This window comes from Bipolaris victoriae (assembly GCF_000527765.1).
Source record: "Bipolaris victoriae FI3 unplaced genomic scaffold scaffold_4, whole genome shotgun sequence".
Taxonomy (NCBI): domain Eukaryota; kingdom Fungi; phylum Ascomycota; class Dothideomycetes; order Pleosporales; family Pleosporaceae; genus Bipolaris; species Bipolaris victoriae.
In genome coordinates, this window is record NW_014575388.1 from 433998 (window position 1) to 460831 (window position 26834).

Below are 26834 nucleotides of genomic sequence, written 5' to 3' on the forward strand. Positions count from 1 at the left end.
TACGCACAATCTGCAAATGTTGCTCTCCTGATCCTACTTGACACCCTTGGGTCGTTTCTTTTCTTTGTACTACACAAGCCCTATACGCCCTCCATCACGCTGCACCATGCTCAGCACCAAATGTGTCTCTCGCGTGACACTACCCTCACGCCACACCCCGCGACTATGTAGGAACATAGCGACCAGAGCCCCGCGATCTCAGGTTCGGGCCGCTGCACACCCATACGCACAGCGGCGGCAGCAGCATTTTGTACGCTCCATTGCCACTGTCGGTGCTCTCTGGGCCACTGCCACTGCATGGCAGTGGTGCAATGGCGAGTCAATCTTAAGAGACGCCCATGCCGAGGAACCAGAGGCGATAGAGGGCCCAGAGCTACAGTTTGAGGCCCCACGGCGGCAGGCCACTTCCAGCGACGACAATCGCAACATCATCAGTTCCCAGCACCTCCAGGTCATCAAGAGCTGGGAAAACCCCGGAGTGTACGCATGGGGCTCAAACACAGGCAAAGTCGTCGCACCCGATTCCGACGAAAAGTACATCAAGACTCCACGGCGGCTAAGCTTCTTCGACGGCAAGCTGCTGAGGGATATCAAGCTAGACAAAAACTTTGGGGCTGCTATAGACGAGAAGGGTGATCTTTTGCAATGGGGTACAGCATTCGCGGATGATGTCAAGGAACCTGTGAAAACTTTGACAGGGCTGAATTTGAAGTCGCTAGCCATTTCCCGTGATCGCATCATTGGCCTCTCGAACAACGGCTCTGTATATTCGATTCCCGTATCCCAGGTAGAGCAAAAGGAAGGACCCAAGCCCAAATCCAAATCCTGGATTCCCTTCTGGGGCGGCTCCAACAACATTTCGTACCGTGAACGCACGCCTGAAAATCTGGGATGGAGCGAGCGCGTGACAGACATCTGTTCCGGCCTCGAGCACGCTCTCATGCTCACCTCATCCGGTCGCGTCTTCTCCTTTGCTTCGGGCTCCCAGAACTTTCCTAGCAAAGGCCAACTCGGCATACCTGGACTGACATGGGAGAACCGGCCGGCTGGTGCGTTTGACATTCCCCACGAAATTGCCACACTCAAAGGTTTTCCCATCAAGAAGATTGCGACTGGCGACTACCATAGTCTGGTGTGCGACTCGGAGGGACGCGCTTTCACTTTTGGTGACAACACAGCTGGCCAACTTGGTTTCCCCTTCAATGCAGAGGCACAAAACATTGACGCGCCGTCTCTGCTCCCAACCCAAAAGTTCTACTCTGGACAGCAAGGCAAGGTAACCAATGTGTTTGCTGGTGGTAACACATCTTTCCTTGCCATTGAAGCAACAAAGGGCAACCGGACGACAGCAGACACGTGGGCGTTTGGCTTTGGACTGACCGGTCAACTTGGCGTGGGCCGGTGGGTGCACACGCAGGCCGAACCAGTAAAGGTACCCGCCTTCTCCGGCCTCTTTGAATGGGACGAAGCAAACAACAAGCCCATCCCCATCCGCCTCTCAACTATTTCTGTCGGCGCCTCGCACGCAGCAGCCGTCCTAGACAACGTCGCCAGCGTCGCCGTATCCGGCCGCAAGTCCAAACTCACCGAAAACGACACCAACTGGGGCCGCGACATTTTGTTCTGGGGCAACAACGAATACTACCAGATTGGATCGGGCAAGCGCAGTAATCTTGCTACACCGGCGTATATTCAGCCGCTGGACCAGGCGGCGGAGCAGGAGAGAGCGGCGTCTGCTGCTGCTGGTAGTAGTAATTTTGCAAAGCAGCTGAGAGAAAAGGAGATGCATCGGTTCCAAATTACACCGAGGAACAAGGTTAAGCTCAAGGGCAGAACAGTTGAGTTTGAGCAAAAGGTCGAGTGTGGAAGGGGTTGTACGGCGGTTTATTCTGCTTTGTAGGACTTGCTTCGTGACTAACTCGTCTCTTCTTCTTTTGTTTTCTGTGTGTTCAGCTTGAGTGGATATGGTACTGTGTATTTTATGGTTGCCTTTTAGGGCACTTTCATGTGTGGATATCTCTCTCTCCCTTCTCTGGACATGTGGGGTTGTGTATATGAGGGGGGTGTTGTGGTCGTCGGCGTCTGTTCTTGTTGTTTGTTTTTTTTGGTACGAGGGCAAAGTCATAACTCACTCTCTTCATGGTACACACATCTTTTCTCCCAGATACATACGATAAAAAAATGTAAAGAAATCACAACAAAACAATGATACAAAGGAAGAAAAAATCTTGGGGAGTCATGTTTTTCATTGTTGAATTTTTTTTCATGTTCATGTAGCTATTTTGCCTTGAGAGATATCGCAATGGGTATTTTTTTTGGTCCACTTCCTAGTCACCGCCCTAGCCCCCTCATCTCGTGAGCAAAAAAACATCACACCTGGCCGTCGTCGCTTCTCGCAAAGACAGAAGCGTTAAAAAAAAGTAGAAAAACAAGAGACTACACACTAGCTCTGTGTCTGAACTCAACCGAGAAAGCAAGAGAGAAAACCGAAAAGAAGAAGAAGAAGGGGATATAGACAACCAAAAAAAAACAGAACAAAATTCAGTCGACAAGCAATATGATACAGTGCATGGGTTCCAGGGTAGTTGGATGGGACATGTGGAAATGGGACAAAGACCCATTCTCGCTAAGTCACACTTCCTCGGAAAAAAAAAGACAAAGTCCTCGCTTAAGTAAAGGGAGAAGAAAGAGGATAACTACCCGAAAAAAGAAAGAAAGCCAAGGCGAACAAAAGCAGCCTAGATGTGGAAATTGGAAAGGGGACAGGCCTCATCCGAAACCACGGGTAAAAAGAAAAAAGGCAGAAAGGGGGTAGTCAAGACGGGAGAAAAGAAGAAGGAGAAGAAGAAGAAGCAGAAGCAACAGACAAGGGGTATCTCATAACCCCATGCGTCGAATCATAGCCCTCGACTCAGCTTCTGACAACTCACTCCCATCAATATTGATTCTCCCCTCTTCCACCTGCGCAAGATCAGGCTTAACCAAGCCCTCATGCAGCGACTGCAAAAACGCCAGCAACGCCTGTTCAAACGCCGCATAGGGATACCGCTGCTGTGCCGCCTGTAGGGCCTGAAGACTCGACTGGGCTCGATCTCTAGGCAGCAACTCATCGATATAGCGGCGCTTGATGCGCGTCCACTCGCGATTTTCTTGGCGCTGGTTATCCGGGTCGCAGAACAAGATGCGCATGGCGGAGACATCGGTGGGTTCGTCGGCCCAGCGCTCGACGCCGGGACAGCCATAGGAGAAGATTGTGTTGAAGGTTTCAGGGCCGTAGGAGCCATTGCGGAGGTACTCACCGATGACGGCTTGTAGCATGAATTGCGCGGCTAGGTCATACCACTTGGAGGTAGGGAGCCAGGTGTCGTCGAGAGTGACGCGGGCGGCGGTCAGCTCGATGAAGACGGGGAGGAGACAGTGCAGAGAGGGGGTGCTGGCGACGTCGGTGACCCATCTTCGCTGGTCCAGGGGCATTCCCAGGGCAGACGCGAGTTCGGAGCGGTTTTCGTAGAGAGCGCCATCTGAAAGAGGAAAATCCTTGTGTTGGTCAAAGGGTTGCTCGAGTGCGGGTGCATGTTGGGTTCGTTGGCGCCAGTACTCGCCGCGGCTCTTGTTTTGCTCGCGCAGGCTGTTGAGGGAGGCTTCGGTGGTCCATGTTTCGGTGTGGTGCAGGCGGTGGGTGAAGAGTAGAGCAAACTGCAGCAGGCGCGACCGAAATGAGGCCTTGGAGTCCAGACAGCGGCCTTGGTGGCGGTGGCCAAGGAAGACCCTCCAATCTACTTGCCGTCAATGATTTGGGGTCAGCACGGCAAAGACAAGTTGGGCATACCGGCAGTCATGTTGACTAGGGCATTGGGAAGGTCTGAATGGTAGGGGTCACTGCTTGACTTCCACTCGAAGATGAGGCCGGTTGCTTTGAAGACGAGAAAGTCGAGGATGGTCAGGTCGACATCAAACTGGTCCTGCTCTTCATTCTCCATGCGGCGGGTCAAGTTGAGGTAGCCTTCCCTTGGCTGTCGGGGCGTGTCACGGAGGGCTGCCATTGCTCTTCAGGTACGTGTTGACAAAGCTGGAGGATGATAGGATGGGAGTGGGTGAGCGTGGGTGGCCAGGGCAGGGAATGGGGGGGAATTTAGCAGGATATAAATGCAAGTAGTGCAAGTGTCAGGCGGAAAGGACCGTAGAGAAGTAAGTGAAAGGCTAAGACGGGGGCACGAGACGAGAACAAAGGCGGCGGTCGAGACTGGGAGGTTAGCAAACGGGTTATGTTTGATGGCAGGACAGCGCCCTCTGGACCCCAGCGGGCCGGGCAGGTCGCGGACGTTGACGAGGACAAGAAGGGTCGGCGGGTGGATGTGTTGCAGGGTGCCGTTCATGCACGGCGACCCAGCTGTCGGTGTCGGTGGCAGGGGGGGGCGTCTGAATGGCATGCGCAAGCGAGCACGAAGGAGTTCACGTCAAACGGGGCCTGACTCGCGCTCCACGAGGCTCCACGCCGCACCGCTCGGAGCAACTGGAGGGGAGCGGAACTGACCGCGCGTGCATGGTGGCTGGGTGCTCTGCGACGACGGCGCCCGCGGCCGCCCTTGTGCTTCCCTTGACTTGCTGCTCGTCCGATCACGATGTACTGACTACTGACTGTACGACACCAGCAAAGGGGGACACAGGGACGACGAGACGGCCAGACGGCCAGACGCCGCACCCTGGCCCAAACAGGCTTAGCGTACACGGCGGCGCGGCGCATGACATGGATCAGCGCCACCATCCCCACACTACTACCGACCGACCGATTGCCTGAGTGATGACAGACTGACTACTGCTTGACTGACCGACCAACTGACGGCCTGTGAAATGTACGCCCGCCCATGGCAGCTGTCGCCCGACCATGCTGTCCAGGAAATGCCCGCCCTTTGTATCGTCGTGTGCTAGCCTCAGCCCGCTGTACCTGGGCAATGGCAGCAGCAGCAACACCAGCACCAGCCCGCACAAGTCATGCCGTCATACATTTGCCCACCCGCAACCACGACACCAACAACAACACCACCACCACTATCACCATCACCACCACTACCCCTCGTACCAACAACGGCGCACATATGCCCAACACCTCGATGCCGACCTGCTGACGTGGCCCGAACCCCAGAGGCCCCATAAAACACCCACGCCTTACCAGATCCTCCAGTGCCGCAAGGGCGATGCATATACCAAACATCGCTTCTACGCCCTCGTCAAGCTCTACCACCCGGACCGCAGCCATGTTTCCCCTGCCATAGCCCAGCTGCCTCTCCACGTGCGTCTGGAGCGCTATCGCATGCTCGTCACTGCACACGATATCCTTTCGGACGTTGAGAAACGCAAGGCGTATGATGCCTGGGGCCATGGCTGGGCAGGCCACCACCACACGCCCACTGCCCCACGACACAGCGACTGGGACTATGACGCACGTCGTTGGACTACCGACCCCCGCACCAATGCAACCTGGGAGGATTGGGAGCGCTGGCACCACGAGAACAGCGGCGCCAAAGACTCTGATGCCCGCACCATCCAAATGTCAAACTTCACCTTCATGGCCCTCCTCTTCGCATTTGTAAGCATTGGAGGTGTCGTTCAAGGCACCCGCTTCAATTCTTTCAACAACTCGGTCATTGAGCGCCGCGATCAGATCCACCGAGAGGCGAGCATGGAGTACCGGCGCAGCAGGAACGCAACCCTGAGCGCCAGCGGCAACCGCGACGAGCGCATCCGCACCTTCTTGGAGCACAGAGAGTCGACCATCGTAGGCGAGCAATCCTACCAGCGCTTGCTCCCGCCCGTCGACACGTGCTCGCCGGATCAGGTCAGGCGACAGTGAACCTGGGCGCATTCTGGTGCCTGCTATACACCCCGCTATACCCCACACGCACATTTTGGTGCTATACTATATGTTTGCTATTAATCAGGCGCTGTTCATGGAGCTATGGCGTACCGTTCTTGCAGTCCTTAGGTATCATTCGGCACCAGTGCCGATGCCGTTGCGGCACACCCCTGCCTTTTATGCACTACAACGTTATAAAATTCCAATAACTACCACCGCAACCATATCCCGGTAACATGGACTGATTTTGCAAACGCGACTGCAGAGATCCCCGCCTTTCCATGACAGGACTTTGTCCGAGCAAACTGCAGCTGCACATGTTAGCACGGAACATGTCAACCGAAAGCGGAATTCCTTCCGCTTATACGCGTACCCTCACTGCCAGGAACAGTTGAGCCTCAAACACTGCTGCAACAAACGCTGCAGAGCTCCAATTATCCATTCTTCCGCTACTTGTTTCACCTTGGCATTAACCGACGGCTAAGATAAAACTGTCTGACAAGCGTTATGTATTTTTTTCACGCCTTTACTTATATAAGAAAGAAAGAAAGAGAGAAAAATGCATGAAAACTTTGGAGCGCCACCAAAACATCAACCATCTCACGTAACGCAGATAAAAAGATGACAATTCAAGTTTACTCTTTTTAGACTACTTCGCATGTGAACGAAACCGCAACTTCGCACTTTGTACGCCCAATCGGCCGCCAAGCCCCGCGCCTGACTAAAACATGCATTGACTGACGAACGCCGCAAACGCGTCTCCGGTTTTGAGAAAGGGAAAAAAATGTGCTCAGATTTGTTTGGGGCGGGCCGCCCACAAAAAAAACACACATACGCGCAACACTTTCGCTTTGTTCTCTGCCGCTTTCCTTGGCCCCCCCCCCTCTACTCCCATGCTGTGCAACCCATCAACCCACTACTTCCTCAGAAAAGTGAGAGATAGGGTGTGTCGTGTTGGTGGCTACCGTTAGCTACTCTACCTAGTCTAGCCTTTCTTCCCCATGCATCCAACAACCCCCCCCTCCCTCCCGACTCATTTAAATCCCCCAAACACCCTAGTTTTGCGGCGCAAAAGATTCCATATCACATCACATCATTCATCACATATTTACATTGCAAAAAAAACCGCGCCTCATTTCGCCCAATCTGGAATTCCAAATTGCCTCCCCCCCCTCTCCTCCCCTGATTTGGTTCGTTCGTCTTGCACACTCCCCTCGGCCCCTTCGCAATGGGAAGAGAGAAGGATACTTTACTGCGCCACATACGGCCCCGGTTTTTTTTCTCTTTGTCGTTGCAGGGTGCGGGCCGGGTGTCTTTATTCTGTAGTCCCCTCCTTTTTCACAATATACGCGGCTGGCTAGTTTTGGGAGTTGGTAAGTAGTCATGATTCGGGGAGGTTTGCTCAAGAGAAATTCCAAGGCTTGGGAGGAGGGGAGGGGGATCATTTGGGTTGTGATGAAATTTATTTGATATCATGGTAAATGCACAACTTGGGAAAAGTTGGGGAAGTTGGCTAATTTCGTGAATTGTCTCGAGTTGTTGTGACAAGGAAATGCAATAGAATTCACCATCTTTATTGTGGCTTACTGTACTAAAGTTGCCTTGGCATATCCTTAATGCTAATTCATGTCTCTCACACGCACCATTGCTTCATTTCTTTCCCGCTGGTTTTGCTGGGGTTGACGCCGGCGCTTTCGCAGGCGGGGCCTTGGTAGCATCTGTCGGTGGCGCTGCTGTCTTCTTGCCCTGGCGGCTGATGAGATCCAAAAGATGATCTTCCGTTTGCTTGCCCTATACGATAAATTAACAATTGCCCTTAGTTCCGCTCTATTGCGCCCTTTTTTTACAAAGCAAACCCCTACCTTGTCGGCGTCGGTCTCGGCATCCCATCCTCGCCCGAATTTGGCTCTGAAAGCAGCCAATTTTCCGGCCTCATCCTCTTCCACATTTAATAGCTTCTGCGAACTGGGATTCCATAGCGGCGAGTTGCGGATATCTTTTGCACTCTTGTACACGGGCTGGGGGTTCGTTGTTCGTACAGTGAAGGCGCTTCCGTCCGAGAGGGTTATGAGTTGTGTGAAGGTATAGGGTCGCTTCGGTCGGCGGAGCAGTGTCGCGTGTCGCACTTGATTTTTCTGTTGTATTTGAGGCTGAATTGATTGACGTAGCGCACGTAATGCGCTCATTGAGGGGACCGGAGACGCCATGGTGGTTGGTAGGGTCCTGCAATGGTAATGGCGGGTCGAGATAGAAAGTTGCGGAGAAGACACGGAGGTTTGGGCGGCGCTAATAATTCCGACATCCCAGTCGATTCAATCTTCAATGCGCAAACCATCGTCATTCGCATCACACCCCTCTCTTTCTCTATTCTCATAATTCAACAGTCCCAATTGCACGAAAGCGTTGCAAATTTCCTGCGCATGCGACAAGCAAGAGCTAGGCTTCATTGCAGCAATGGCGCTTGCGCAGCGCTCGGCGTCCCGCTTCTTTGCGGCCTTCTATAGATGGGAGTTACATACTCGTGAGATGTGCCTACGTCCTTTGAAACGAGCCATTGCTAACACCGAGCCCAGGAAACACACAACTATGTGCCTTGAATGGTACACACTACCGCAACCGCATTGGCCTCCCGCAGCACTACCACACAACTCGGCTTCTCAGGCAGCAAGCCCAACCTGAATCGCAAGTTCAGGATGAGCCTACCATCAATTCTAGTGACGATGTCCGAGGGATGACAAATGCAGCGGAGATACCACTTCTTCAGCCAGCAGACAGTATACGGGAGGAAATAGCAAGCAGTCAACCAAGCGCCGAAGAGCACGATATCGTACCCGAACTCTCCGATTCGGAGCTTGAGCAAGCGAAATTGAAGAACTCTGTGCGTCAATTAATGCGCAACGTGCCTAGCTCTGTTGCGGTCATTACCGTCGTACACATCGACCCCGAGACTGGAAAGCATGTACCCATGGGCGTCGCTGTCTCTTCACTCAGCACCGTTACCCTGGACCCACCCACTATTTCCTTCAACATCAAAGAGCCATCACAAACTCTTGAGGCAATCCGAGCTGCAAATGGCCTTTTCCGTGTCCACTTTCCGGCAGCTGAAAGAGGAGGCGCCAATATGGTGGATCTCTTTTGCCACGGAAATCATGCTGAGGCTTACAATAGGCGAGCTAAGATGTTGAAGCTCTTTCAGCCCAAAGACAAAAAGCACCCTGCCACAACACGCTCTTGCGCACCACAGATCTTGAGTGACTCTGTGATGGCTGCAATGGAATGCGAAGTCACTCATCAATTCCCTGTTGGAGATCACGTCATTCTCGTTGCAAAAGTCGATAGTATGGAATACAAAGCTTCAAAAGGAGCAGCCATCCTTTACATTGACAGAAGATACCGGAATCCCAAGGGTCAGCTTGTCTACTCTTCAGAGAGAGCACAGGCGTCTACCGCTGGTGAAGGTGTCTCATCGTTCTGGAAATATCCTCTGTTTCCAGGCGACAAGGAGCGACGAGAATATATGAACGAGATCAAGAACCTGATAAAATCAGACCCTACCTATTATGAGAACCCAACCAAAGACACATATCGAACCATCGAAAGCAATTTACCATACCCCGCGTCAAGTCTTGGCATAAGTGTCGAGCTACTTGTTGCAGAGTGTAGGAAGGAAAAGAGACTCCCTAGTAAAATCAAGTCCGGGCAGGAGAGCCAACAAGTACTCAGCGACTTTTACGGGCTGTTGACGCCATCTATGAGGCAGCAAATTGTAGACCGAGCCACGACGTTGGTCGCAGCCGACTCGCGTTTCCTGTCACAAAATTACCGGCTCTTCTTATACAACTTGGGTGTCAGTCCTAACAGTAGAGATTTCTTGCCTAGCGACATTATGGAATCTCTGCGAGCTGCAAATCTAGCACCACCGTTCGATCTGAAAAGGCAACCTGGGGACATGTCGAGAGAGGACATACAGAAGATCGAGCAGATTGAGCACCGTCTACGGGAGCATCTTCGAAAGATGAGTTATACAGCTGCACTGAAGGAGCCTTTTGAAAATGCAATGGTGGCCATTGGTGAAAAGAAATTGGATGCTCTACATTTCAAGAAGAGTCGCGCGCGTCTCCTTACCCAGACTCACCCTTCACTCTTCGATGCCTCGGCAATAGATATATCTGGAGAAGTGACCCAAGAAGAACTCCGCGTAGTTCTCAGCCGGATCATCAATCGCCTGCAGATTTATTCTGAAACCGAGTTCCGGAAGCTTATTCACATTGATTGGTGTGAGTCTTTGCGCAGACTTGGCGTAAACCCTACTATTACAGGTATGGATGTGGAGTTCCTGACCGGCAAAATCAAAAATCTATTCTACTCTACAGAGCACTTCCGAGACTTTCCACGTGCTATCGACGAGATGTTACAGCCTTGGTTTGTTTGGAACGTTGACTGGGACGATCTGGAAGAGCGTGTTAAACGGTTTGTTCAGAAAACTCCACTGCGCGCTACGACATGGTCGAGGAAGGACAGACTTGCTGCTATGGGCATTCATTGGAGAGCTACGGTTAATCTACCAAAGCACGATTCTGCCGACGAAGAGGTCAGACAATCTCTCGACGAAGGTCACATTATTGATACACTCGTCGCAAAGGAACTGAAGCGCCATTACGGCAACGGCAGCGAGGAGGAGAACGCAGGCATCGCCAAATACTTGAAGGAGGTGTATGAATTCGATGTCACACACAAGCCAATCGAGTATATTCCCGCGGAATCCACAGCTCAATCGTCGGCGGACGAGATGCAGCAAGCTATGATGGCGGACCTCACGCCTGTCCAGGAACAAGTATGGCTAGAGCCACCGGGAAACAGCCGTACACATACCAAATCCAACTACAAGGGACATAAATCTTTGAAGAAATCGGGCACGTTTTCGTTTGGCGGATAGAATGGGTGTTACAACACATACCCTACACATGTACGATACCCTGATTGTGCATTGTAAATACTGCAAGTTATGAGTTTAGGCAAAAAAAGCATCGGGAAATCAATAGAGTAATCTCCAAAATGCTAGTACAACATTGGCTCCCAAGAGAGTGAAGGTCATGCATGAGAGACGGTGACTACACGTGACTGCGGCCGGATCAACTATGTTGCGTGTAACCTGGGAAGCTCCATCGCAATTTCCGAGTCGAAGCTTCCCCGCGAGTATACCTTGGTAACCAGCAGCAACGCGACGGGTTACCTTTAATTTCACTATTGAACGACTCACAATCTTACCTCTTTTGTCGCGTAAATTCAAAATCAGCAAACATGAAGCTCGTCAGGTATGATGGCCTCGGACAGCATGCTACAATTGCGGCTAACGGTTTCGCGCAGGTTTCTTATGAAGTGCCAGAATGAGACGGTCACGGTTGAGCTCAAGAATGGTAAGTAGACGTTCTCAATCTCACGGTTTATCTTCGTCGACTCGCCTATAAACAGCGGATGTTCTGCTTCCGGGCGCGTTGTACACCGAGTTGCGCAGCCAGGCAATCTCCTGCCCAAACACTTCATACTCCTACCAGAAAGACATAGTCGTAACACATGCATAGGCACGATTGTAAATGGAACCATCACCTCCGTCTCACCGCTCATGAACGTCGCGCTCCGAGCGGTCAAGTACACGCCCAAGTCTCGCGATACCGTAGCCCTTGACACAATGACTGTTCGTGGCTCAACGATTCGCTACATCATACTTCCCGACTCATTACCGCTCGACACACTTCTCATTGATGATGCGCCGAAGCCCAAGAACAAAGCAAGGAAAGAGGTTGCTGGTGGTGACCGCGGTGGAAGGGGCGGTGGCCGCGGAGGCGGCCGAGGACGTGGAGGCGGTCGCGGAAGGGGCGGCGGTGGCAGGGGACGTGGACGAGGCTTCTAGGGCTGAGGAAGGATATCAGGATGCAAGAGACGCAATGACGCAAGAGTGTTGGGACAGAGATTGCAACACGATCAAAATCAGCGCAAGCGGAATCTGGGGTAACCAGAATATGGGCGAGTGGCCCACACAGAATGCCAGAATGAAGCGCGACAAGATGGCTATTGGATCGGCGATGATTGTACAGATGGTATAGCATGCATGGCGTTTGGCAGTTCAGGATTGGTGCAGAAGCCGCACCTCGAAAGAAGAATGATACCACTTTGAAACGCAGAATCTGGCACTTGCAACCGGGATCTAGGGACTCTTGATTTTTGTTTGCTCACAAATTACAGGCTAGCTACGAATCCAGAGGATATTTGCATCATCGAACTTATTTACATCTTACTCTGCATCTTCAGGCGCCACTGGTGGCGTATCGTCCACCTGGATACCACCCCTCTTCTTCTCTTTGCTGTCATGGTATGGCAGTTTCCAGCCACCCTCATCTTCTGGAGTGCTCAACCACAACCTCATCAGGTGTCTCCGCGGTGCCGGCGGTGCGTAATCCTTGTACGCTGTTCTGGCATGGAAAATGTGGTTGTTGGATAGGAACTGGATGTCACCCACATCAAGAATCATGTGCAGAGCAAACTTCTGGCATGTTTCTTCCAGGATGGTAATGGCTCGTTCCTGAGCTGGAGAAAGAGGAGGAACAAGACCCTTTTCTGAGAAGCGGTTTAGGGAGCGGACAAAGTACGGGTCCCATCTATTTTCTATGTCAGCTTCTATTCGGTTTGGCGGGAGGAGATGAGCAGGACTTACTTGCTGTATACTCTTGGGTTATCGCCTGTCTCGAGGTAAAAGACTGCCGTTTGGATCCACTCCTTCTGCCCTTTACTCGTCTCGCCCTTGCGGTCAAAATACCAGATTGGCTGTGTGAGCAGTTCCGCAACATCGGGATGGTTCTCCTGGAGATGGTTCCAGACGGTGTGGCTACTAACCTATTCAAAACACTGTTAGCCTTTGAAATCCTCAAATTACGAAAGGAGGAAACGAAAGAAAAAAGAAACTTACCAGATCACTCTCACCCCCCTCCAATGCCTTGGCCACACACAACAACCCCACCAAATCCGCATCATCGGCGTGGAAAAACTGCCTCGCATTCGTCCGATAAATCCTCACCTTATCAATCGCCGTCGCATCCTCACCCAAATCCTTGACATGCCCCAACACATGGCCCCGACTATTCTGACTCACAAAGTACCCCAAGTACGTGCCCAGTCCCATATACGCAACCGCCGACTTCTTATTCCCCCACTTCTGCACCGGCAGTCCTTTAAACAGAATGAACCCTTTACCATCAATAAGTTCCTTCCTCAGCGGCGCCAGGAACCTCGAGAACTCCGGTAGAGGGAACTTCTCAGACGTAATGCCTGTTAGCGGTGTGCCGCTTGCCAGAAACGCATCTGCCGCCGCACTGATTTCCGACACTTCGGAGGCGGAGAAGATGTGCGTCCAGCGTTCGGGGTTCGAAGAGTAGTCGGAGGCTTTCCAGGCTGTGGGGCCTGTGATGGTTTTCGGGAAGGACGAGTAGGGTTTTAGCAGGGAGTAGATGGGTTCATGTTGGCCTGAGGTGAGGAGGCCGTCTGGGAAGAGGGTTTTGGAGAGTTGCTTGGGGGTGGAGGAGAGGGTGTGAGGTGCGTCGGGCTCTTGCGAGGTTAGAGCTGGTGCCATTGTAGCTGTGGCCCTTGGTTTGGTTTTTTGGTTTGATCGAGTTGAAGATTATCGGTTTGGGATTGATAAAGCTGGAGATTGAATCCGATTCCAATCGACACTCTTCTTCTTGGTTCTTAAAACGGGAAGAAAACAGCGCTGCTCTCTTCTTTCTCTCTCTCTGTACACAAAATACCAATTATCGAAATACACACAAAAAAAACAGGCGAAGAGTTGGACGTTTTATGTACCCTATTTATACCCTGCACATAATCATCATACCACCCACCCCCGACCCCTCCAAAGCATTTCTATTGACATAAGACCCTACCCCCCTCCCCTCACTTGCTTACTCCGGCTTTTTCGGATTCCTCAATCGGGGCACTCCTGTTCGCGACCGTTTGCGTGTGGTGCACTGCATATCCCGTTGGCAACAAATTAGGCAAAATGGCGTGCTCGCACGCATCCAAGGGCACAGTTGACGCAAGATACGCAAAAGCCCACCCCCGCTTCCAACAACCCTTGTCGTTGCTTGCTATGACCTCACTCTGCAACACACAAAAAAACAGCACATCATAACGGCGGTGTATGAACATGGCTGTTGTGTATCTTCCTACTAGATTGTTTTGGGGGTCGTAGCACCGCGATTGTGGGAGGGAATTCAATGGACAACCATTCGTTGTATACAGAGGAGTTGATAGATAGATAGACGTCAAGATAAACAAGTACATGCAAGCGTAGGAACTGCGGAGTTAAACAACCCCACTCCCCTCCCCTCCCCCACTCAGTCGCTCTATTCGCCCTCAAAAACCGTTGCCCTTACCCCAATGAACACCGATAACACCAAAACATGATCGGGAGATAACGGGAAAAAACATCCGAGCATAAAATGCCAGCGCTCGCAAAACCCACAATAAATGCCGTCCGATACCACCCTATACACATGCAAAAGCTTAAAAAAAACTTACAAGGACATGGGAGAACCAGTTCGCCCTTGATGCATCCCGACGTAGCCAAGCTGACAGCGCCTAGAAGCTCGATAAGCACTCCTCTACAACCGCCTCCAACATGCCCAAAGTGTAGAACCGAGCAACATTGCCATAAACACCCATTTTCTTCTTAATCTCGGCCTTGTTCTTGGTAGGCACCCATTCTCCCGCGCAGGCACAATGTTCCATAAACTCGTTGCTGCGTAGCCTCTTGCACTTTCCACACTTGAGGTCCTGCGTGCACCATTCGAGAACCATTTTTTGTACCTCGCCGACAAGTTGCTCCTCGATGCAGCGCTTGTCGTATGGAGAATCGCAGTTGTCGCATTTCCATTTGGGCATGACGGGGGCGGCGTCGCTGTCGGGGAGCATGACGGGGAGAAATGAGGGCTCGCGGCAGAGATCCAGATCGCGTGAGGATGTGCAGTCATCGCAGATGACGCCTCGAACGACGAGTGCAGCGCTTGGGTTGGTGAACGTTGCCTCTGCACTGAATTCTCGTATGTCGAATAGATTCAGCAGTTCTTTTCGCAACGCGCGTGCTTCGAGCGATATCGAACGGTCCAGACTAAGGACCTGCATGATACTCTTGACGAGTTGGAGGACCGGGTTTGTGAGCTTGAGGTGCGAACCTGGAAGTTCTGGGAAGACGTATTCGGATGCAAATAGAGGATCCAGCACCTCCGCGTGCTGCTTCTTCGCAAAGGCATTCATCTGTTTAGACAGTGGTTTCGTGAATGTCTTGGGTAGTATCTGTGTCTGCTCATTGGGGTCCACAGTCAGAGGTCGAAGAGGAATCTGAGTTGGTCGTGGTGTCGAGCCATCTTCAGTGATGACTGGGCGTTTACGTGAGTGCATGAGCTCAATGAACTCAATCACCCAGTCGTTGAAGGTAGGCTGGAACTTTTGCGGCAAGAATTGCGCAAGCTGCCAGCACATGATGTTTTCCACAGGTTGGACCTCGTCTTCGGTCACCTTGTCGCATCCCTTGCCTCCGTAATTGAACTCGTCATACCAAACGAGATAATCCCAAAACTCTTTGATCTCAAGCTCCATAAACTGGAACAGTGGCTTCGCCTTGATAGTCTTGATGATGTACTGACTGTAGGCGTATGCATTGCCGATTTCGGCTTTGGTTGTCTGAAGGAGAAGGCGATTTGGACTGGCAAAGACAATGTGTGAACCCACTCGCTTGAAGTCGGTCATGAGTTGCTGCAGTGTCTTCTTCGACATCATTTGGACATAATAGTGCAGAGAGCGATCGTAGAGGAAGGACCCAGGACTGCTGACCCAACGGACAAGATGCTGTACCATGACATCGGCCATACTAAAGCCGTGACCAGCCTGGACAGCTTCAACCCACCAAGTCTTCACCATTTCACGAAGGACTGTAATACCTGCACTTGCAAAGGCGTTGTCTGAGTAGATGACATTAGACCCATCATTAGCCGAATCGTATGACGGTGCAGCAGGATTGAAGGAAACGGAATCTGCACCCTCAAGCTCGTTGATAAGAGACGAAGATAGGATGGTGTTGATGGCCAGGTTGCGTAGATTGATATCGATACACACGGATGAGTAGGTACCTGGGTTGTTGATTGATGGCATCTCTACTGTCTCGAGAGGTCCGAGGACATCATCTTTCTCGTATCCAGCGTGATCCGGCTTCGCTTGGCCAGACCACCACAAGATCACGCGGTCTTTTTGTAGCCTTCTGGCATATGCAATGTCAATAAGAAAGCGTGGGTCGTTACTCTCGAGATTGCAGAGCGGAATGTCTCCATAGCGAGCCAGCTCTAGTAGATGAGCAACCCAAGATCCAAGATCAAGGTAATGTCCTACCAATCGCTTGGCAATGAAGGACTGCCAGCCAAGTGGCGGTAATTGCTTGTCAGACTCGTTGGGATTGAGTGTCAAGATGGGCAAGTCTTTCAGGGCAGGGACATCGTGTGAGAGAAGGGCCTGGTTCGGAGATTGCATGACGGCAATGATCGGTCCAGTCTCATCCGCTTTCATTCTCTTGATCACATCGCCTATCTCGAGCAGAGCTTTGCGTTTCGTGGTCACTATTGTCGTCTTGAAGTGAAGGTCCTCCTGGTACTTGATCATATTTTGCCATGGTTCACCGTCGTTGTCTCCTATTCGTCGTTGAAGGGCATCGCGATAGATACGATCGACATTCGGCATGCCTTGCGAGTCTTTGGATTTATTCTGGATGATTATGTGGGCATCGCTCTTCGACGTTGAGAAAACGGCATAGATATTACGGTCTCCGCTGCTGACATGGTACAGATACACGTAGTTGAAGGGTGCTTCGGCAAGATATGGTTCCTTGGTCGGCACTTTGCGTAGTGCGGAGAGGTCGAATCCATGCTCAAGACCTTTTCCGAGGACACCTTTCTGGGACTCGTCGAATGTGCAAACGCTTCCCAGTTCAAGAATGGCCCGAATATTCAACGGAACTTGCTTCTCGTAGACACCCTCGACACTAGAGTGATTGAACAGAGCCGAGATGCTATCAGCTTCATGGACATAGGTCTCCTCTGACATCTGAAGTTTGAACAGATGAATCGAAGGATGCCCATTCGGCAAAGTATGGTTGACCACTTTTTCTACTGAACATCCACTGATCGATACATCTGGAAGCTCTTCACTCCTCAGATTGAGGTATAGTTGTCTTGGTACGATGATTTTGAGAGCGTGGATCTTCTTGTCGATGAAAACAAAGGCTCTGACCTCTCCCGGTGTTTCTGTTGGCCGAAGTTGTACGAGTTGCCATGTGCTGATGTAGAGGGATTGCGCCTGGTTTCTGAAGAAGCTACCAATTGCGTCGGATGCGTCAACGGCTTTCTCTCCAAACAATTGGCGTCGGCGTTTCCGTGCCTCGCGCTGAATCTTCCATTTCTGTTTCTGGTACACCAACCAGCTGGAATAGTCTTCATCGATACTCGGCATGACTTTAGGCAAAGCAGCATAGGGATCGACAATCGGTACTGCAGGCTCAGGTTCTTTGCGCTTTGCAACCATCTTAGTAACAATTCCCTTTTTCATCTGCGATTGATTCTGCGTCAACTTGGCGGAGCCAAAGTCTTCTAAATCGCCAGTGACCTTGTTGTTCGCGACATTAGCGTCACCGTTGGTTAGGACCTTCTTGCTGAACATGTCCGTCATCTTTGTCTGCTGCATCTTGTCCTCCTTCTGACGAATCCTACGGTCAAGCCAATCGGGGTGTGGCACCCTAGGAACGGGATTCCGAACTTTCTGGTATGCTGCAGGGATGGTGATGAGTTTCTGAATGACAGAAGCCAGACGCTCGCGGTAGTAATCCCAGTCTAGAACTGATCGAATATCCATCTCTCCTGGATCGTCTCGCAACCACCTCCTTAGAAAGTATCGCTTTACTGATTCCTCGGCCGAAAAGATAGACAAGGGAACGGCGCGTTCGGTAACGGGCGCATTTCTTGGTGTCTTGGAGATGATGTATTTGCAGTTCAATCCCTTGTCTTTCACCATTTGCTCGCCGAGGAACTCGGCCAGACGCTTGGCGGTTGTGATGGCGGTTGACTTTTGCGATCCGTACTCCTCCAGTGTCTTTGTCATGCTTTTGTTCTCGACAATAAGATCAATCAGCTCCTCGTCAGCCAAAGTTGCTCCGCGTGTATCCAGAATATCGAGCCACCTGTTCGCTACCTTGGCAACAGCACCGTAGGTCTCTTCAAGAGTGGTACCTTCCAAGAAAAACTTGAAAATCTGGGCTTGGAAGTTCTTGATAAGCTTCAGCTCACCACGACGCTTCACTTCGAAACCTTTCAACTCTGCTAAACTGCCGTCATGGTTGAACACAGCATAACGCTTCTTCAAGTTCTTGTCCTCTTCTTTCGAGGTGGGCAAGATCATGGCCTTGTAGGGACCGTCAACCTCGAAGAAGATGGAGTTGTCGCTGTGCTTCTCATATCGGAAATTCACAGGGTCTACCAACGTCTCGTACTGGTGGTTAGTGTACTGAGCGTGTACTAGATGGTTCAACATGGTACATGGATAAGAGATGGTTAGCTTCTTGCCGTTGCTGAGCTTGAAAGAGAAGTTTTCTGGGAAAGTCGCTGGTAGGATGGCCCAAATACCATCGGTATCCAATTCCAGGGGTCGACCGATGCGCTCCACAAGGGAACGCGCCAACTGAATGATGCGAGCACCAGTCAAACAGGTAACGCCAGCCATCTCCAGAGAGTACCAGCGTGATCCCTTTCGCATGACATATCCATAGAAGGAGTTCAGAATAACTTTGTGGGCCAACTGCATGGAATCGAACAAGACAATCATCTTCTTCGCGTCTTCAATCTCGGCTGCCGGGGCACCCGCCGCCTTCAACGCTTCTGTCTTGCCTTTCCAAACTTTTTGTTTGCCCTTGAAGTCATATCGTCGGTCACGGAAACCACTAACAGTATCAACATAGAATGGGTTTTCACGCTGACAGATGATAGCCTCGCGCTCAATTGTTGTCGCATCGTGAACCTTGTGGTAGATCTTCTTAGAGTAATCCGTCAAGCGTTTTCTGACTAGAGCGGCCTGCTCGTCTTCTGAGAGCTCTTGAAACGACCGCTTTGGCGAGTTGGGAAACCTTCCGGGGAATTGCTCGTTCTCCAGTGCGTTGCGAACCATGTTGTACTCATCGCGTTTAGCTGGGAGATATTCACCTCTCCAGGCCCATGGCATCCGACGATCGCATGTCTTTCCGGGACGGTTAAAGTCGCAAGCCGCGCAGTTGGACTCGTTAATCATAGAGTCAGGTTGCAACCTGTTAGTTGTCATGATGTTCGGATACATAGACGCAACATCCAAGTGGTAGATAAGAGGTCGCTCGCTACGATTTGGTGTGTTCTTGAGATGCATCAGCTTGTCGACAATCTCAGCCCTGACCTCATCGTAATTGGTAACGTCCTCCATCTTTTTCTTCTCTTCCACCTCAATACTGAACTTGAGCGCAGCATCAAGATCACCGACTAATTCATCGATAGCGGTAGGATCGACTGCAAAGTTGTACGCGATGTCGCTTCGAAACACGCCAGCTTCCAGAGCTTCGACGTGACCTCCGACGTAAGTCTCCGACTCAAGCAGATGGCCATTCCAGAATGCTTCTTTTGGCGCTTGATGTTTGTTTGGTAATACAATGCCCTTCTGGTACGCTTGCACCATCAACAGCATCTCACAAAGAGTACCCGTACCCTTACGTAGCGCATCGTCCGGTCCAAGGGGCAAGATTTTGCACAACGCAAAAATGAAGGGGTGAACATACTTCATGTACAGATAGTAGGTTGCGACGGCATCGGAAACGGAATACTCAGCAAGAGTCTGAGGTCGCTCGGATGCGTAAGGCGTCATGAGTTCGGGGTCGAGCTCATCTGGATCGTATCCCAATTTGGCCATTGTGACGGCTTTCAAACCACGACTACCTTGTGGAAGATAACTGTCTCGACTGACCCAAGCAAAGGCGTCCATATGTGCGCAGTAATCCGACTGATAAATGTCCTCGCTGTTCTTCCTAAACCCGATTTCTTGGTACATGTCGATACCTTGGACGCTGGCTCTTGCCTCCACAAAAGGCCAATCGAAAAAGTCTCCGTTGTATGTGACCATGACTGTAGGTTTGGCTATTTTGATATGTTCGAAGAATCGTTCCAGTAGGGCCTTTTCATCTGGTTCGTTGAAAATCATGAACGGTCCGTGGTATTCCGGTTTCGGCGTATATTCGAAATCCTGGATGTCTTCTGAGACAATCTCACGGTTCGTAATCAGAAATCCTTGGCCGTCAATCATGTACGATATCATCATGATCTGGTCAATGGCTGCGTCGGGAAACTTCAATGGGAGCTTCGTCGTTTCGATATCGTAGGCCATTACCACAGGATCCGCAGGTGTCAGGCGATCCTCTATACACTTTATGCTCACTACACCATGCTTCGCCTCGACTGTGTACCAGTTTCCAATTCGAACGTCCTTGTCGATGGCTACTCGTACGTGGTAGGGAACATCGTATTCCCGAATATCTACAATAAAATCGCTTGCATCAACAGTGGTCGTAAGTCGTTTCTCGTATTCGTAATCTTCATTATCGAAAAAATCAAAGTTGGCATTGCCACTTGGTGGTGTTAGCGATGTGTCACATGAAGAGCGAGCCACACTTACTTAGCCACCTCGGCGTAGGTATCCATGGCGTTGACGTTCTTTTTGTTCTTCTCTACTATCGGAGCAACGCCTTTCCGCACAGCAAGAAGATCGTTGACATTCGCGAAGGTAAGCATTAGAAATTTTCTTCGGTAACCAGTAAGATGGTTTGGCATGCTCAAGTCTTCTTTCTCTATGATCTTCACAGTCTTGACCAGGCCCTCGTATGCCCTTTTACAATATTCCTCTACGTCCTGTTCCCTCCCCTTCTTGACCGCCAGCAAGAAGTATGGGTCGTATTCGAGGGTCGCTTTGAATGTGTCTCCTTCCTCGCCAATGAAGTAGAAGTCAACACCAGCTCTTCCACCCGGTACATCTTCGTCTTCGACTGTTGTCGAGTGCATGTTGACGAGCCATCCCACTTTCTTCTTCCCCGAATCGAAACGTGCGAAGCCCATAGTCTCATCGATGCGGTGTGCTAGGCGTGTAGATTCCAGCTTTTCGTTCTGTGAAGTAGCCTCTCCGCTTCTTAATGTCGAGGCATCAACCGTCTTGGGCTTGCGTGGGCCGTAGGATGCGTTTCCATTCTTGCCTACCCGGCGAAAGGGCTGGCCTGCGCGTCGGGGCGCCATATTGTGCGGTGAGGGTGCAAGGTAAAAGAGTATTAAATGCTAATTATGAGAGTTATGCAAAACAGGGTATCATAGGTATGGCGGAAAGACAGAAGAGACGGAGAGTCGGCAATTGGTAGGGAGCGTGTGGTGCGCAAAGACTTGGGAGTGTTGAAGGGCGGATGTGGATCTGCAAATGTCAAGCGCGACGCGTTGGAGCGTGTTGTGCGCTATCCCCTTCCTAGCAAATTGATTTTCAGCCACAAAGTGTGGCCGTGCACATATCGTGGAATCATGGATGCTGGATATTTTCGGCCCTATTCCGCACCACCAGAAAGTGAGCGACCAACATCTTCTTCCCGCACCGAATGCGCCTATAGCAACTGCAAAATCTGCACCGTACCTCGAGTCGAAACACTTACCTATAAACGCCCAATTCCACTCGCCCGCATCGTATCAACAGCCTGTTTCTCGCCCCACCATGTCTGAAGATTCGAGGTCGACGGTTGACCTAAATGCGCTTCCACCAAAGCCCCGCGCGCCTGCAAATGTTATGCCCGGCGGTACAGCGCATACAGCAGGAGGTGAAAAGACATCGGATACCGGACCTACATACATCGACGCAGTACGAAGTCTAGGGCCAGAATATTACTTCAACTTTCACAAGCGACCGTGTGTACGAGACAGTCAATTGCAAGGATTAACAGCTGGATTTGCAGGAGGAAGCTTAGCAGCTATAATAGGCAGTATGTCAAGACTGCTCAGGCTGGCAGTTGGTGAAGGCTAGGTGTGACATAATGCTAACGTCAGAACAGAACCCGTCATCACAGCTTCGAACTGGGCCGTGGCAACTTGGTGTGGTGTTTCTGTCGTTTCCTACCAAGTATGCCAATACTATCGTTCTAAAGAAAAGGCCGGAATAAAACAAGCACAAGAACTCATGGAGAAGAAGCGCGCGAGTATCGAGGCTAAGAAGGAAGCCAGGCGGAGGGCACGAGAGGAACAAGACCGGTTGGAGAGGGAGCAAAGGGCAGAAGAAGAAAGGAGAAGAAGCTGGGGATATTGGTACCAGAAGAACATCAAGTTCTGGTAGCATATACCGGAATGTAGGATATGAAGAGTGGTGGACGCTGGGCACAGCATATGTATAAGAATGTGTACAATATGAGATATGATACGAGAAAATGGCTCGTGTGAATTATTTCAAGGATTTGGTATATCCAACCGTCCTCAAAGAACCATTGATCGATAACACATGAGATTTTCAAGACACAATCTTGTTGAACAAACGGCATTAGCCTTGACAAGAAGAGCATGCATGAGTACTGGAGTTACCACTCATACGTTCTCTCCTGTTCATCGCTACAGAACTCCTGATCCGCAGTGTGGCACCACGTTCTGTATCATCAACGTTCTTCAGCCCGGGGTCTCTTTCAACCCTAGCCAAGATAAATTATACCACCGAACCCTCGGGTATCCACGAAAGAAAAAGAGGGGGGGCAGAATGTAGACCCGGGAAACCACTCTTGCAGCGATGAGTTGTGTAACTAGTTGATGCGACATCTGGCCCGCATTCCAAATTGGTAGCCCAATGCAGAACAATTATTGTACGGCATGAGGCTCGCTGTAGAGCAAAAGCTCCAGAAGGTTGGCAGCAATGCAGATCTTGCCGTGGAAGTTGACTTCTCCGCCAATACGTGAAGACACCACTGAAAACTCCTCTGCTGATCGTTTGATATCTGACCAATGTTTGGTGTTTAGCGCGCTTCGCGCCATATCCTCACAACCACCAACTTCTCCCAGCCTGCTTTCTTGCCGCTCGATCCTACAGTCTCTGCCATCCATCCTGCGCCCCATTCTCTTATCCGCTGCTTGACTACTTCGGGCTTGTTTTGTGCACACAGCAGTAGGTAGGCAACTCCTCTATCCACACTCAGTATATTCGGAATCTGCTCGAGCATCCTGTTTGTTACCACCATGCCATCTTCACCTCCGGCGTAGGATAGCTCCAAAAGATACGAATCTTGCTCGAATGAGGTAGCTTTCTTCCCCTCTGGGATCACATTGTACTTCTCGTGACTCGACAGGTCAGGCAGCTCAGCTGGTACGTATGGCGGGTTGAAGATGAAAACATCGACAGTACCTGGACGAATCGCATTTGCCAAATCGCCATTCACAATATCCATAAAAACCGAGCGTTCCTTTTCTCTTTCTTGAATTGCATTTTGAACAGTGTGTGCAGCAGCGTTGCAAGCGAAGCTGTTGATATCAACTCCAAGCGTCAGTGCATCATGTCGACCAAAAATAGTTTGCGCATTCGCAGCAACAAATGCTAGTACAACTCCTGATCCTACGCCCACTTCGAGCACAGACTTAGCGACAGGGTAATGCTGAGTACTGTTGTTATGACAATACCTTCGAGTACCAGCGGCGGGGTTGAGGATGCATCACCAAATCGATCCTTCAGATATGTGGTTTCTGATGCGGATGAAATTGTATCGAGCAGCAAGTATGAGTCTTCAGCCGGTTCGTAGACGCGATCGAAACAAACGTGCGATGTCGAGGGCGTGGGCAGCATGGTTGTGATTTTGTTTCCGGATCGGAGGTGTGGCGTGTGGGCCAATTGGAATGGAAGGAGATCTGGAGCACTCTAGTCTAGAAAGCCGAGGCTGAGGTCATCACTACTTCAATGCATCCCATTTCCTTTACCACAACTTCCTAGATATTATTCTTGTACGAGTTTTGGAAAAATGAGAGCTGGTATACGATTGTTAGCGACTGCAACAGATGCAGGTGCATCGAGACCCTTCAAGCCGGCACCTGCGGCTTTGTTGCCGCCAATACCACTCTACCGGCGCCTGCTAAGGTCACATCGAAAGAGGCTAGGCCCAGAGGAACGCCTGTTGGGTGACATGTATGTGAAGGCCGAGTTCAGAGCTCACAGGGACGTTGAGAACCCCGTACAAATTGTGAGTTAAGCCATCTTCACAAAAGGCGCACCACAATGCCAGTAAGCTAACATTCACAGATCGGCTTTTTGTCGGAGTGGCAAACATATTGTCAGATGCTTGAAGGAGATTCATGGAAAGACGCAAAGATGGACAAAGCGAAGATTGATAAAATGAGCGGCACGTACTAGCACTCTCTGCATGAGGCTCTCCTAACTGAATCTTAGACCAACAAATCGGTCAGCTGTATGAACTGATGCAGCAGATTAAGAACCAGGCAAAGGAAGACGCTGATGCCGAAGACGCAAGAGTGGTGGAAATGCTTGACAAGAAGCCTCCAACGGACCACTGATTGCGAAAGATTGAATTATGCCACGCATCGATCGTTCCAAGACAAGCGCTAGAAACTTCACGCCTCAAAACGGGGACGTAAACAGCACGCAATCATGCTCCGTTTTCTCGCATCTAGGGAGATGCATTATATATCAGCAATACCATTACAGTATCCGAAACCTCTGCGCCCGTTCCTGCCATTACTCCTTGACTGCTATCCAAGGGCGCCAGCGATATCACTGTCTCGAGGCCCAGTTCATTGCCTACGTCAATGACTGCTGGAGTTTGTATATCCGTACAGCGTCTTGCCTGATCCCACAGAAATATTTACGCATACAAACTCCACCTAGTATCACCAAAGTCTTTTTCAGACATCGAACTTGGAGATATCTAGGATGTGTGGCTGTACCCTCTATGACTCGCCGACATGTGGTCACTCCTGGCTTTCTATGAGTCAGCCCTGTGGTTTTCTCTCTGACTTCCTCAACTGTCCCTATCGCCAGACTTACCAGACTCTGATTGCACCACCGTACACATGTCCAACGTGCAATGGCGGTTTTGCAGACCAAGAAACGATCGAAATGATCCAGGGCCCTTGGGGTTGTAATCAGTTACTTCGAAACCATGTCAGAGGCAATCATGCAATTCCGGGTCAATGGGGTAATGTTCAATTGGCTTTAAGTGGACCAGGAAGCGCTGCGATTAGTTGCGCTGCAACAGCTGGCAGTGCGACTCATCCAAACAACATGAGACAAGGCTTCACACGCGATCATAGGCTTACAGGGCCATATGGACCGTCGATCATTCCGAACAGACCGAGACACTACGACCATGGGTATTATGTGGATGGCAGGCGCAAGAGGAGCAGGCACAAAAGTCATTACAAGTACAAGTACACTGACAAGCCTGCAACAAATTGTACAGTCATCTGAGGGAGCTCAAGGTAGAGGGTGAGGGTACAGGCTTATTCGGAGCGTCACTAGCAGCCAGATCAACTCAGCGAAATGGGTCCTACCTTGGTGCGCAGAAGCAGATTTGGAGTAGTGGCCATTTAGGTGCGAATACTAGTTAGATTTCAGCGGCAAGCACATATGAAAACCAAAATCTCGTGAAAAGAAAAAAACTCATTCCCTTTATCTCAACGATTACTTCTGTCTGAAATAGCCACATTGGGTTGGTGGTGGTATCGTGATCTGAAGGCGGTCGATGCTGGGAGCCGCGCTAAGAGTTGCTAGCGCGGTTTTCTACTCGCTAAACACCACAGTGGAAATTCGTGGCTCAGAACCTCAGCTCTTCGACAATACCACACAGCCAAATCGACATCCACAACCGTCGCCATGGCCAGTACGTTAACGAAGCCTCGCGATGGAGCGTACGACAAGACTAACACAGCTGTGCAGAATCCAAGAACTCGTCTCAGCACAACCAGTCCAAGAAGAACCACCGAAACGGGTACGCATCCCTTACCACGGTTGCACGCGCGCCATAATCCCCCCAGATGGCTCATCCATCTCGTTGGATCGAAAACTTGTCAATGCATGAATCTGAGAGCAACGACTGATTGATTGCATTACAGTATCAAGAAGCCTAAGACCCACCGTTACCCTTCGCTCAAGGGAACCGACCCCAAGTTCAGGAGGAACCACAGGCATGCGCTTCACGGCACCATGCGCGCTCTGGTGCGTAGCAACAATGTACTGCACGAGGTCAGCTTCGGCCTGCTAACACCTGCACAGAAGGAGGTTAAGGAGGGCAAGCGCGAGAGCGCATAAAGGCCGACACGATTACGAGCGAGCGACGATGGCGGTTTTCGATTCCTTTATGAGACATCTGGTCGGCGTCAATGGCATTCGGACTTTCTTTGACAGCTTCGAACTCAAGGGATGGAAGCATGTGGCTTCACGCCTACCGCAGGCATGAACAATGAATAAGTCGAAAAGTCAGCTCGGTTCTCCCAGCGCGCGCCTATCCATGTGATGTGTTACATTGGCCGACCCTTGGACAGCATAAAGCCAGGTAAGTGAGATGAGTGACCGAGGTGCAAACCTCAACCCAGCCATTAGTGTGTACAGCAACAGAGCTCTTCAATGCTCGACCTGCTGAAGGAAAATTATCGTGGCAAGAACAACTTACCCCATCATTACCAAACACACTGCCTTTGACCTGTAGGGCACGTGTGCATGAAGATGGGGTTACATTATTTTTCGTTCAGAAGAGCTTTTACGAGCAAAGACGGTACCAAGAGGAAGCGTACGAAGATTCAATATTAATATGAAACATGATTTACTTTCTGACCCTTTGGCACTGCTTGTTGAGGTAATGCGCGTGTATTGC

General features: G+C 50.8%; 13 protein-coding genes across 13 annotated transcripts; 8 read left to right on the forward strand and 5 right to left on the reverse strand.

Moving 5' to 3' along the window:
* Positions 1–106: 106 nt before the first annotated feature.
* On the forward strand, positions 107–1900 carry COCVIDRAFT_85856 (hypothetical protein; the record flags this gene model as incomplete). Its single annotated transcript, XM_014706318.1, has 1 exon — positions 107–1900. One exon carries the CDS (start codon positions 107–109, stop codon positions 1898–1900), a length of 1794 nt encoding a protein of 597 aa, XP_014561804.1.
* Positions 1901–2877: 977 nt separating this feature from the next.
* On the reverse strand, positions 2878–4043 carry COCVIDRAFT_86077 (hypothetical protein; the record flags this gene model as incomplete). The annotated part of the gene is made up of 2 exons (XM_014706319.1): positions 2878–3779; positions 3830–4043. 2 exons carry the CDS (start codon positions 4041–4043, stop codon positions 2878–2880), a joined length of 1116 nt encoding a protein of 371 aa, XP_014561805.1.
* An 842-nt stretch (positions 4044–4885) lies between these two features.
* Positions 4886–5851, forward strand: COCVIDRAFT_85674 (hypothetical protein; the record flags this gene model as incomplete). The annotated part of the gene is made up of 1 exon (XM_014706320.1): positions 4886–5851. The coding sequence occupies one exon, from the start codon at positions 4886–4888 to the stop codon at positions 5849–5851; it is 966 nt and encodes a 321-aa protein (XP_014561806.1).
* A 1341-nt stretch (positions 5852–7192) lies between these two features.
* COCVIDRAFT_85735 (hypothetical protein) lies at positions 7193–7465 on the reverse strand (the record flags this gene model as incomplete). Its single annotated transcript, XM_014706321.1, has 1 exon — positions 7193–7465. A coding segment is annotated over one exon (273 nt), but the record flags the coding sequence as incomplete, so codon positions are not given.
* A 39-nt stretch (positions 7466–7504) lies between these two features.
* COCVIDRAFT_86048 (hypothetical protein) lies at positions 7505–8061 on the reverse strand (the record flags this gene model as incomplete). The annotated part of the gene is made up of 2 exons (XM_014706322.1): positions 7505–7645; positions 7717–8061. 2 exons carry the CDS (start codon positions 8059–8061, stop codon positions 7505–7507), a joined length of 486 nt encoding a protein of 161 aa, XP_014561808.1.
* A 247-nt stretch (positions 8062–8308) lies between these two features.
* Positions 8309–10790, forward strand: COCVIDRAFT_85764 (hypothetical protein; the record flags this gene model as incomplete). The annotated part of the gene is made up of 2 exons (XM_014706323.1): positions 8309–8375; positions 8428–10790. The coding sequence occupies 2 exons, from the start codon at positions 8309–8311 to the stop codon at positions 10788–10790; spliced, it is 2430 nt and encodes an 809-aa protein (XP_014561809.1).
* A 365-nt stretch (positions 10791–11155) lies between these two features.
* On the forward strand, positions 11156–11765 carry COCVIDRAFT_11837 (hypothetical protein; the record flags this gene model as incomplete). Its single annotated transcript, XM_014706170.1, has 3 exons — positions 11156–11169; positions 11222–11271; positions 11437–11765. The coding sequence occupies 3 exons, from the start codon at positions 11156–11158 to the stop codon at positions 11763–11765; spliced, it is 393 nt and encodes a 130-aa protein (XP_014561656.1).
* A 381-nt stretch (positions 11766–12146) lies between these two features.
* On the reverse strand, positions 12147–13478 carry COCVIDRAFT_86130 (hypothetical protein; the record flags this gene model as incomplete). Its single annotated transcript, XM_014706324.1, has 3 exons — positions 12147–12510; positions 12567–12745; positions 12819–13478. 3 exons carry the CDS (start codon positions 13476–13478, stop codon positions 12147–12149), a joined length of 1203 nt encoding a protein of 400 aa, XP_014561810.1.
* Positions 13479–21700: 8222 nt separating this feature from the next.
* COCVIDRAFT_22404 (hypothetical protein) lies at positions 21701–22312 on the forward strand (the record flags this gene model as incomplete). The annotated part of the gene is made up of 2 exons (XM_014706205.1): positions 21701–21965; positions 22035–22312. The coding sequence occupies 2 exons, from the start codon at positions 21701–21703 to the stop codon at positions 22310–22312; spliced, it is 543 nt and encodes a 180-aa protein (XP_014561691.1).
* Positions 22313–22976: 664 nt separating this feature from the next.
* COCVIDRAFT_11841 (hypothetical protein) lies at positions 22977–23797 on the reverse strand (the record flags this gene model as incomplete). Its single annotated transcript, XM_014706171.1, has 2 exons — positions 22977–23569; positions 23635–23797. The coding sequence occupies 2 exons, from the start codon at positions 23795–23797 to the stop codon at positions 22977–22979; spliced, it is 756 nt and encodes a 251-aa protein (XP_014561657.1).
* Positions 23798–23969: 172 nt separating this feature from the next.
* On the forward strand, positions 23970–24519 carry COCVIDRAFT_33430 (hypothetical protein; the record flags this gene model as incomplete). Its single annotated transcript, XM_014706325.1, has 3 exons — positions 23970–24188; positions 24248–24347; positions 24395–24519. The coding sequence occupies 3 exons, from the start codon at positions 23970–23972 to the stop codon at positions 24517–24519; spliced, it is 444 nt and encodes a 147-aa protein (XP_014561811.1).
* Positions 24520–24895: 376 nt separating this feature from the next.
* On the forward strand, positions 24896–25432 carry COCVIDRAFT_33431 (hypothetical protein; the record flags this gene model as incomplete). Its single annotated transcript, XM_014706326.1, has 1 exon — positions 24896–25432. The coding sequence occupies one exon, from the start codon at positions 24896–24898 to the stop codon at positions 25430–25432; it is 537 nt and encodes a 178-aa protein (XP_014561812.1).
* A 357-nt stretch (positions 25433–25789) lies between these two features.
* COCVIDRAFT_85825 (hypothetical protein) lies at positions 25790–26272 on the forward strand (the record flags this gene model as incomplete). Its single annotated transcript, XM_014706327.1, has 4 exons — positions 25790–25844; positions 25901–25952; positions 26077–26179; positions 26237–26272. Coding segments are annotated over 4 exons (246 nt in total), but the record flags the coding sequence as incomplete, so codon positions are not given.
* Between the last annotated feature and the right edge of the window lie 562 nt (positions 26273–26834).